Genomic DNA, 11,604 nt, shown 5'->3' with positions numbered 1-11,604 from the left:
TTTTTGTTAAATATTCTTGTCAATCCCCCAATCTCTAGTCGTAACTTGCCAATCTTGTCTTCGCGGCTCAAACCAAGAATGCCACCATATGTGTTTATGTGTTTGGCTTCATAATGCCTTTTATGTTCTTTAAAAACAGCCACACTTTCTTTACAAATCAAACATGTTGGCTATAACTCTTCTAGTCCACAACATAAGTAAAGCTCTGTCCACTTTTCGTTTCTTAGGCTCTGTCATTTCATTCAATCACAAACGTTAAACACTACTGTACCAATCGCTTTGACATCAAAAGTACGCAACCCAAAATGATGCATCGATGATGCTCTTTGTTGCACACACAAGGTGTCAAGGACACGGCTAGCTCAAGACAGTAGCGGAATTTTCCAAGAAGTAAAAATAGCTGTCTAGTTTTATCGCCATTGAAAAAAAACAACACTTGTGTTCTTACAATACAAAAAATATTTACTATAAATATTAAAATACCAAACATAAAGATGGAATTCATCAAAGAATGAGTGAGAATCCTAAATGAAAGAGAATATTTTTTCAACATTCTAATTTTTTAATTTAAAAAATAAATAAATTATTTTTTTCATTTTTGTCTTTTTTTTTTACATTTTGTTCCAATGCTTTGGCGGGCCGGTTAGAAGCCCGCGGGCCGTAGTTTGGGCATCGCTGATCTAGGCTAACATTAATAAATCTGTGATTAGAAATATTTTTACCATTTTTTTTTTGTTTAGAGTAATTTCCTGCTTTTAGCTTTCTCACTGCGCTGTGATCCTATCAAATGTCTGGGCCAGTTGGGGAAAAGGTTGAGGAGGAGGGGGGAGAGAAGAAGGGGGAGGGGTATCTAGAGCATGCATCGTGATCGCGTACGACTTCAATTCAAACCCAGGGCTCAAGCCTCTTCAAGGGAACTAATTCAATTTATACCACTACATCTGTCAAGTACCATTTCCTTCCCTTGTTGGACATATCGAACAAATATAATCTAATAATCCAAGAAATAATTGTGCAACATTTCCACTTGATCCGAGATTTTTCTATGTGGGAGAAGTAATGTGTACAAACCTTTTACTAGACAGAGTGAGTTAATAGAAGCTTTGTAAAATTAAAAAGTTGTACGATTTGAATACAAACACAAAAACTCAAGCCTTCTCAATCTTGGGCACTAATCACTGTGCCAGTAAAGTGCTTGCGAAAATAGAATGTTTTATAGTTCTCTATGGTTAGTTTTCACACGAACTCATTCTCTACACAATTTATAAAGGGGCCTAATTCATCTTACACCACCACATAAGTCAAGTACAATTTATTTCCCTAGTTCGATGCCAAACAAAATAATTAATTATCACCAATAGTTAATTAACTAACTAGTTAATTTTTTTAAAATTAATTCTTATTTTGTCAGGTGCAAGAAATAAAAATTGTACCAGACAGACAGAGCTTTTTTAAAAAAACGTTCCCATTATGAAGGGATATAGAACTACTGACTAAATGTCCTCCATGTCTCGTTGTACTACCCTCGCTCTCCTAAACTCTCCAAACATTGTCTCTCTCCCTGACCCTTTGTTATTCTCCATTTCTTTTCTCACTTTCAATTCTTATAGAGCATTACCATCGTTCCTTCCTTTGTATTTCATCAGAGTAACTCGTTGAAGGAAGACATCTAACAGAAAGCGACATTCTTCATACATACCATTAATTCCACAGACCAAAAATAAATTTGCTTAATTTTTTTTTTCACGATGATATTGTCTGCGCATGACCAAATAAAACAAAAGGGGTGAGGGTGATAGGGAGGGGGGGGTACGGTCAAGAGGAAAAGTTCTTCTCGGTTGTCTGATCTAGTCAAATGTTAGGGAGTGAAGCTACCTGCAGGTCGGGCGGCAGAAACAAGTCGTAGGTTTCCCAGCAAGTTTCTTACAAGCCCAGAACTTCATTCTAGTTACGGAAGAGAGACAGCAGACGACCAAGTTCACGACGATGAAGTGGTTGTTCAGCTTTGTTTTGTTTGGAGGTAAGCCAGCAGGGGACATAACACACAATTTAATCATTGCGTTGAGTTAGACCAGGGCACAACACTAAATTAAATTAAATAGTTGAGTTAAACCATGGTATAACACACTATTTAATCATTGCGTTGAGTTAGACCAGGGCACAACACTAAATTAAATTAAATAGTTGAGTTAAACCATGGTATAACACACTATTTAATCATTGCGTTGAGTTAGACCAGGGCACACCACTAAATTTAATCATATAGTCGAGTTAAACCAGGGTGCAACACTAAATTAAATTAAATAGTTGAATTAAACCATGGTACAACACACAATTTAATCATATAGTCGAGTTAAACCAGGGTACAATACAAAATCGAATCTCTGCGTCGTGTTAAGCCAGGGTGCATAAAAAAATCTAATTTTAAGTCGCGTTAAACCAGGGTACAACACAAAATCTAACCATTGCGTCACATTAAACCATGGTAAAAAAAAAATTCAAAACAACTAATCGTTGTGTCGTGCTAAACCAGGGTACAACATTCAATCTCCTGTGTAATTTTAGCTTTGCGTTGAGCACTATTTTTATTCCCGTCATTTGGGTGGTCTGGTAGATAGTACAACTACGGGTAAGATGATGTCAAGCTCGTCAGTCTCTACGGCACGTACAAAAGTAAAATTCCCCTTTCAGCACAACGACAAACCGCCTTTATTTTCCCCAACTACTCTGGTACCTATTAGAGTTTAGTGGACTCAGGGGCATCCTAAAAATCCCATAAAACCAAAGCTCAGTCTTCACCGAGATTCGAACCCAGGACCCCAGGTTCGGAAGCCAAGCACCTAACCACTCAGCCACTGCGCCCTTCTTAGCAAAATTTACTCACTCAACGAACGTATGCCATGTACCTATTAGAGCTGGTTGTCCAAGAAATTTAAATGCCATACTTCATTGACATTCAAGTACTCGACCCCTCGACTCTGAAACCAAGCGCTATTATCACTCAGCCACCAGGCTAACTTTGGTAACTCAATGGCACACCTTGGTTTTTGAAGAATTTTTTTTTTAAAACAGAAAGTTATATTTCTAGAAAGTAAAAGAGTATCCCTTTCAAATCTTGCAATCTATAGGGCAGATGATGTCAAGGTCATCTCATTCTGTGTCCCACGGTTAAAGAGGGTGACATGTGGCCAGCAGAACGATCAACCGCTTGAGCTTTTCCCAACTAATGTCAGATACTTATTATAATTGGACTCAGGGGCGTCCTAATGATCCCGAAGTTGAAAATCCCAGTCTTCACTCAGATTCGAAACCGAGACCTCTCAGCACGGAAGCCAAGCGCTTTACCACTCAGCCACCTTTAGATATGTATTTAAATACACACAAATTAAAAGATTCCTGAAGTTAGAGTTTACTCATGAGCATTTTCATGTCAAAACAGTTGAGAAACTTATTTATCACGTACTTTATATCCACAAAAAGAATCAGTATTTGTTTGCATGACACTACAGGAGAGAGACATTTAAAGTATTACATTTTCTATACCTGGCAGTCACTAGGCGCTAAAAAAAAATCTATGAAAAAAGAATGTACAACTAAAAAAAAAGAAGAAAAAGAAGAAAGCCATTTCTGTTTATACCTTGCAATTAACAAGCCAAACAATGGCCAAATTTTCTTGGTATTGAGAAATAAACATCTAATAGCTGAGTCTACTTGTTTCAATTTAAATTATGGGAAGTTAAGTTGGAAGATTTCAATCCATCGCCCGTACATAGTGTATACTCTGAAAGATAACCCACTTTTCTTTTGTTCCAATTAGTCTCCCCTTATGATCACGTTGCACATTGCCTCTCTTGACACGAGAAATATTCAAAATAAATTGCATTGTAAAGTTTTTGATGAACACATTTTGTTTTAAAGATTGAACTACCAGAACAATATGCACGTATTCCATGTAGGTTGCGCAGTACCTGAGTGGTAAGGCGCTTGGCTTCTGAACCAAGAAATCCTGGGTTCGAATCTCTTAAGATTTTTAATTTCGGGATTTTTAAAACAATGTTGAGTCCACCAAAATTCGAATGGGTACCTGACCTTAGTTGGTGTTAAGTTAAGGCGGTTGGTCGTTGTGCTGGCAACATGGCACCCTCGATAACTGTTGGCCATAGAAAATAGATCGCAAGGTCTGCAAGGGGTACCTTACTACGTGACTACCATAAGCAGGGGATGGACTCTTATACATTCTTACTACGTGACTACCATAACCAGGGGGATGGACTCTTATACATTCTTACTACGTGACTACCATAAGCAGGGGGATGGACTCTTATACATTCTTACTACGTGACTACCATAAGCAGGGGGATGGACTCTTATACATTCTTACTACGTGACTACCATAAGCAGGGGATGGACTCTTATACATTCTTACTACGTGACTACCATAAGCAGGGGGATGGACTCTTATACATTCTTACTACGTGACTACCATAAGCAGACCAAAATGATGGGCAGTTCTTTTGCTAGATGTAAGGTTCTATACAAGCATTCATGTATTCCAACCCAAGGATATTTTTTATTCAAACTTCTGAATAAATACTTTTTTATGATACAAACAACTCAATAATTATCACAATTAATTGACTTTCAAATCAAATAGTCACGTGTTTTTTTTCTAGTTACTTAAAGCACTCGCCAAGACTGAGACAATTTTCTTTCGGCTTTGTGCTGGCCACATAATTCCATCATTAATTGTTGAAAAAAGATTTCTTTTTAGAAGAAAGAATTATGTTTTGAACTAGAATGACATTCTCCTGGCATTGTGTAGTTAGGTCATGGGACAAAGGCCATTAGATTACTCTTCTCCAAATGATATTCTTCTTCTTCTTCTTCTAGCCAGCTTTATTGCTGCTGAGCTGTCAGCTCGTTTGCAGACTGTGCCAAGGAAAAATAGTGTGCTGTTTTCTTCAGTTGTTCAGCACTGCCGTAAAGGGTGTTGGTTATGTTGTGCTGTAGTGGAAGTAGGGTCTACCTAAGGTGGATTAGGAAGGGGCATTCAAAGAGGATATGGTTTAAGGTTTCATAAGGGTGGGCGCAGTGTCTGAAAGGGGGAGTTGTATGGAGTTTATTTTGTTCAGATGGTAATTTAATAGAGGTGTGTGTCCTGTTCTTAGTTGGAAGATTGTAGATTGTTCTTTGCGGGGGAGGAAGTTAATACTGTCCAGTTTGTTAGTCATTTCTTTGTACATGGCTCTGCCTGTGTTTCCTGATGCCCATTGGTTGAGCCACTCCTCTTTGTGGTTGTTGATTAACATTGACCTTAGGGTGAGGTTGTTAACAGTTCTATCTGGTTGTTCCATAGATGAACCTGCCTTTTCATTTTCCATGATGCCAAGGTGTCCAGGGATCCATTGTAGTGTGATATTGATATTTAAATTTGATATCATCTGATGGATTATCACAATTAGTGTTGTCAACTCTCTTGGGCTATTTGAGGTGTTGCTGTTAAGTGCTTGCAGAGTAGATTGGGAGTCTGTAAAGACAACAATATCTGATGGTGATTGCACTCCTTAATATAATTTGTTTTCCACTGTCTGATATCAGATTATGAGGATATCTAAAATTCTAAAGACAACTCGAAGTTCTAAAACTTTTTAAAGGTTCAGTCATTCAAAGATTTTAACCCCAAGACTTCAGCTTGGTATCAATGTGTCACTACACACTCACTTCTCATTAAAGTTACGTGATAGTTTATTAAGACACCCAAGCAGATATAATGAGCTACCTCTTCCTCTATCCCATAATTTCAAGCTGGCGTTGTTGTTGATTCTTTTACAACGGCACGCCATTTGTTTCCCTCCACTGTTGTTTTCTACGGCCTACTCATTTCTTAATGTTCCCCATTCATCTTGACGTCTGCTGACATTTCCTCCTACACTGCCCTGAGTGGTTCTCTTTCATCTAGTCAAGCCAGCACACCGTCTATTACTGTTTAATCTTTGACTGCACTGAGATCAGACCTCTCTAAACAAGAACAACATTTAAAAAATATTTTTTTTTAAAGACAATACTTCAAATATTAATACAATAAAATAAAAATAATTTAAAAAATGTACTTTCAATTTACCGTTATCGCATAATTACGGTACTAGAGCTGACAACGCCATGTTGGCTCTAGACCTAGTTATAGTCTCCAGCCAAATATACATTTTTTTATTTTTACTTCGAAAAAAATTATAACGGTCAAACTAAACTTTTTCCCCATGTGGCCAACGAGCTAGTAATTCTTTTCATTTGTTTTAGATCTATATTCCTTGAATATGAAATGTCAATATGTACATGGAATATTCTTTAGTAGGGTCTGGATCGTCCACTGGAGATTATCTTTCGGTGTCTAAACATATGACCTACTGCCTGCATACATAAAAACTGAAATAAGAATCGAATTTAAAATTTCTATTTAACTCCAGATGTCAGAACGCATTCTCCCTAGTTTCAATGTCTTATAAATAAAGAGAGAAATGTGAAAATAACAATAACAACATCATATTTCATTCAGACATGTCGGTCCGATAGATACAGACGAAATGGGCCTAAAGTAAATAATAACACAAACAAAAACAAGTTTTCAGGCAGGTAACAACGAAACAAAACATAGATAAAGAAAAAAAAATAGAATAAAAATGCAGAACTTATGTATGTAAATGAGTATTCCTATTTATAAATTGCTTGTTAAGGTGATTGCAAAGTTGCAAGAAATGTGAAATTAACATTCTGTAGTGTGTTGACCTAGTTAAGTGTATTTGCGTCATAGAGAGTTTATTTTTAACATTTTTTTGTGTCATGGATGACACATTTCACATATTATATAAGGCCAGTATCAGACTGGAGTCAGACCCATGTTAGGGCAGTAACAGAGTACCAGTGTCAGCACATTGAAAACTAATATCAGGCCAGTATTGATAGTGTCAGGCCAGTGTTAGTCCAGTGACAGAGTAATGTCATAACTCTGTTAGTCCAGTGACAGAGTAATGTCTTAACTCTGTTAGTCTAAACGTTAGTACCAGGGAGTAACAGCATTCATTGTTACAGTGTCAAATGTTACAAATCTGTTTTAACGTTAGTGTACACTTTAATATGTCAGTTACTTACTAGATGTGGATATTAAAGATATTTAGGAAGTGGGAATATACATTTTGCTTAAACTGGGGGAGGAGGTAACATTTCAGATTTCCTTCCAAATTGATTCACCTCCCATTCACCTCCCATTCACCTCCCATTCCCCTCCCATTCACCTCCCATTCACCTCCCATTCACCTCCCATTCACCTCCCTGGCTAAAAGTCCCTTGCTTGTTTCCAATGTTGCTAACGAGGCCGAAAATGTTCTAAAAATAGACTATAACAAAGAGAACTTCGTGTCTATTGTGTCAGGACACCTTTTGTCTACCTCCATCCTGAGCTAACCGTGCCGCTGTGTCTCTAATAAATGAGCTGTTTACATAATTACACCGGTGACAGCGGAGCCAACATTTCTTTTTTAAATTTATACCTTCGTAATAGCTTCTGACGTGCCTATGTGCGGTTTGTGGGGGGTGCTGGACGCACTGGGTGACACCATGGGAGGGCAGACAACAACCAAATCAACGCCTCTGTGAAGAGCGCCCCAGATTAACTTCTTTCACGGTTAAAATAAATCCCTGAGGAAAAGTTGTTGATTATGACGTGGGTTGCAGATTTGTTGCATAAGAAATGCTTAGAGATGCAAGCACTACCGACACGACAGGCTTATCTAAGGATGCCAAATCTGATAAGTCTCGCCTTGACTAGTGCTTGACTTTCTACTAGTTTTTGTCTTTTTTAAAAAGTTAAAACCTAAAGTGCCTAAGCGATTTGACCGAACACGCAAAAACGCGTATGCATGGATTGATAGGCATTTTTACGATATAGTTTTTATTCTAAACAATGTCAATAGATCACTTTGGCCAAATAAATGTAAACAACAAACAACAAAAACAACAACACTATTTCATTTCAAACAAAAGAGCTTATAAATGTGATTTTAAAGTGGCTACACAAAATCTGATTTTAAAGTGGCTACACAAAATGTGATTTTAAAGTGGCTACACAAAATCGCATAAGATTTATCTTATACCTTCTAAAGGTCCTCACCTGGTGACACCGACCCTAGTGACGCCACTGCCGCCCACAGTTTTTCGCAACCATTACATGTGAGATTCACGTAAGAAAGGTGGATCCTTTACAATCTAATTTAGTAGGCTAGTAGCAGTTATCTCCTTTTTTTTTATCACATAGAGGATTACGTTGCCAAAAACATAAGACAAAACCTAAAGTTCCATGTTTTCACAACAATTAAGGTGAACATTGTTCAGAAATTGTTCAAACTTGATGATCATTAGGTTGTCTATTGTTTTCTGTTGCAGACACATGTCTCATTCATGCCAAACAAACGAAGTCCTTGAATTTGATATTATTTTGAAAGTTATTGTCTTTCATTTCTATCGGTTTTTGTTGGTGCGTTTACCAGCTAAGTTATCTCCTTTTTTTTTTCACTTTCGCATTGTTTATTTACTTAGAATTATTATTATTATTAGAATCATTTAACATGTGAGTTACAATTAAAATACTGTAACGACATTTTCCGAGTTACCTTTCTTTAATAGATGCCGTACTACAGCGAAAAGATTGATATTTATTTAACTTCACCTTCACCTATTCCTTAGTATGTTTGATTGTTGGGGCACCATACAAGATCTGTTGATCGTCTTTCTCCATTCCTATCTGTCCATTGCCCTGGATAGAATCTCTTTAAATACAGGCCCGTCTATTCTTTTATGTTGGTTTCCCATCGCTTTCTCTGTCCTTCTTTTTCTTAGCGCTGTTCCCTTAAGGAAGCTCTTTGCAAACCCTTAGAATCTATCATACAGGCTGTTGGTTATACGTGTACTGGGTTACTGCTGGGACAATATTCAATGACTATGTTGAACAAATTTGTAAGGTTGGGTCCCTTTAGGAGCAGTGGGGTGGGTGGGGCTATGAGGATGGTCACTGCTGGGACAATATTCAATGACTATGTTGAACAAATTTGTAAGGTTGGGTCCCTTTAGGAGCAGTGGGGTGGGTGGGGCTATGAGTATGGTCACTAAAACTTGTGTGTTGGCTAAGCACATTATACATCTGAAGATATGATCGAGCATTGCTTCGGTCACCAGATGTTGTATTGAATTAAGGCTATCTCTGGCAGTCTAACCGGTTCGAAGGTACAAAATTTGAATAGGAAAATTTTTTATATTAATAGAATTATACACCTTTTAAGTTTAAAAAAAGTGCATAAAATGAATATCACAATGAATAAATACGCCTTTGTTGAACATTGAAACTGATAGTGTTTTTATAATTTTATCGTAGATACAAAACTAAGTCCCCCCCCCCCCAAAAAAAAAAAAATCTTAATAATACATAATGCGTTCGATTAGATTAGATGGCCAGAGTAAGATCTCAGAAATACGATGGTAGTAACATGTAGAATTATGTACATTGAATTCTGGAACAAAAAAAAACATACATGTACTAGCAAGTTGTTTTGATAATAAAGGCTTTCTCCCCGAGTCAGAAGATAAGGAAAATGACATGGAAACGCAGACTCAACTGTGACCTACATATTTTGCCACACCTAACGTAGACTACACCTTATATCTGCCAGTAGATGAATGAAGAACTCTTTTTTGTCATCTTCGTATGTCTTCCTTGGTAGCTTTCCAAATGTCCCGAGATCTTTGTGAATTCTTTTGTTTGTTTTGGACGATGACGCTAAAAATAAAAATTATTGTGTCTCTGTTACTCAACGGGATTGACTGACATGTCTGAGGTCGGATCTTAGGTGTCTGTAAAGTTTTGCTTCTACACTGACTCTCAAGGCAGTAAGGGCCTCACGATTTTTTTCTTTCAAGAGCTACAGCATTGCCTCAGAAAAACAGTCCAAAAGTTCTCAAGAATTTACATTTGGTGTGCTCTGTCAGAGTTAGGATTAAGTGATCTAATAAATAATAAAGGCCAAAGAGGTCAGAATACTGACTAACTTTAATAAATTTTTGAGTCAATGACTGACTTTTCTAAGGTTTTGAATCACTGACTGACATTACTGAGGCTGTGAGTCACTGACTAACTTTACTAAGGTTTTGAGTCACTGACTGACTTTATTGAGGCTGTGAGTCACTGACTAACTTTACTAAGGTTTTGAGTCACTAACTGACTTTATTGAGGCTGTGAGTCACTGACTTACTTTACTAAGGTTTTGAGTCACTGACTAACTTTTCTAAGTTTTTGATTCACTGACTGACTTTACTAAGGTTTTGAGTCACTGACTGACTTTATTGAGGCTGTGAGTCACTGACTAGCTTTTCTAAGTTTTTGATTCACTGACTAACTTTACTAAGGTTTTAAGTCACTGACTAACTTTACTAAGGTTTAGATTCACTGACTTTATTGAAGTTTTGAGTCACTGACTGACTTCTCTGACATTGCGTCACTGGGTGACTTTATTCATGCTTTAAATCAGTAACTGACTTCAATGAGGCTTTGAGTCACTGACTGACTTCACTAAGGCTTAGAGTCACTGGCTGACTTCACTGAGGCTTTATGTGATTGGCATACTAAGATGATCTAAGTCTTATCCCTTTCACTGGTTGTACTTACCTCATACAACGCCAGTGATAAACTGGAGCTAGCAATTTACTTAATTTGAATAATTTCAAACAAGCTCGGTCGGGTCACTTGGTCCAATTAGGTTTCACAAATACTAGGACGGGACCCTATCCATGACCGTATTTGCGAGAGTGCAGGAGCGTACAGGGCCTCACCGGGTCCCCACATTTGAGATTTAAAATATATATATATGAAATATAGGAAACTAAGGGAAAGGAGATGCAATTGGCACGTTACTATTTCTTTCTTCATAAATATGAAACTCACTCTGTCTTTCTGTCTGTCTGTCTGGTAAAAGGTGTGTGGACGTTGTTTCTCTCACACCTATTATGGGATCAAGTTGAATCATCGCACAATTATTCATTGACATAAGCAATTACTGGTAATTAATTATTTTGCTTAAAAGCAACAAGGGAAGCTGATGCTTCAGTATTCACAGACATGGCTAAATTTGTTGGGTTTAGTCTCCTTAAATAGTTGTTTTCGCTATTTGTCCCTCACGCATTCTCCGAACAAGTTCATACTTTAAACAATTATTTATTGTTTCTAACAAAGCATGAAGGAATAAACAAAAATACTCAATAAATCAATTCATTAATGGTAATTGATTATTTTGATCTAGAATAAGAGAAATAGCTTGTGCAATATTGGTACATATAGTTTTAAGAATGGAGTTTTTCCCCTTTAGATAAGCTTTAAGACCTAGCTATGGCCTGCAATGGATACACAGCTTAACTAAAGAACAGCGCCATCAATCATGCTCTCTATATTCATACATTAATAATGAAGAGTCGAGGAGGACATTTCATTATAATTTTAGATGCCTTGGTTTTTTTTAAATGTATTTTAATGTATCTCTAATATTTGGTTTCTTGTCAAGGGTCATT

General features: G+C 37.1%; 1 protein-coding gene across 5 annotated transcripts in view; it reads left to right on the top strand.

Moving 5' to 3' along the window:
• Positions 1 to 1,831: 1,831 nt before the first annotated feature.
• LOC106051226 (basic proline-rich protein-like) overlaps positions 1,832 to 11,604 on the top strand; it is a 32,894-nt gene continuing 23,121 nt past the window's right edge. For all 5 annotated transcript variants that reach the window (XM_056017765.1, XM_056017763.1, XM_056017764.1 and 2 more), the window contains exon 1: positions 1,832 to 2,020. In XM_056017765.1, the coding sequence (XP_055873740.1) occupies positions 1,987 to 2,020 (34 nt within the window). In that variant the 5' untranslated portion in view covers positions 1,832 to 1,986. The remainder of the gene's footprint in view (positions 2,021 to 11,604) is intronic.

This window comes from Biomphalaria glabrata, chromosome 18 (genome assembly GCF_947242115.1).
Source record: "Biomphalaria glabrata chromosome 18, xgBioGlab47.1, whole genome shotgun sequence".
Taxonomy (NCBI): domain Eukaryota; kingdom Metazoa; phylum Mollusca; class Gastropoda; family Planorbidae; genus Biomphalaria; species Biomphalaria glabrata.
Note: the sequence above shows the minus strand (reverse complement) of the source record. Positions and strands in the feature narration are given on the sequence as shown.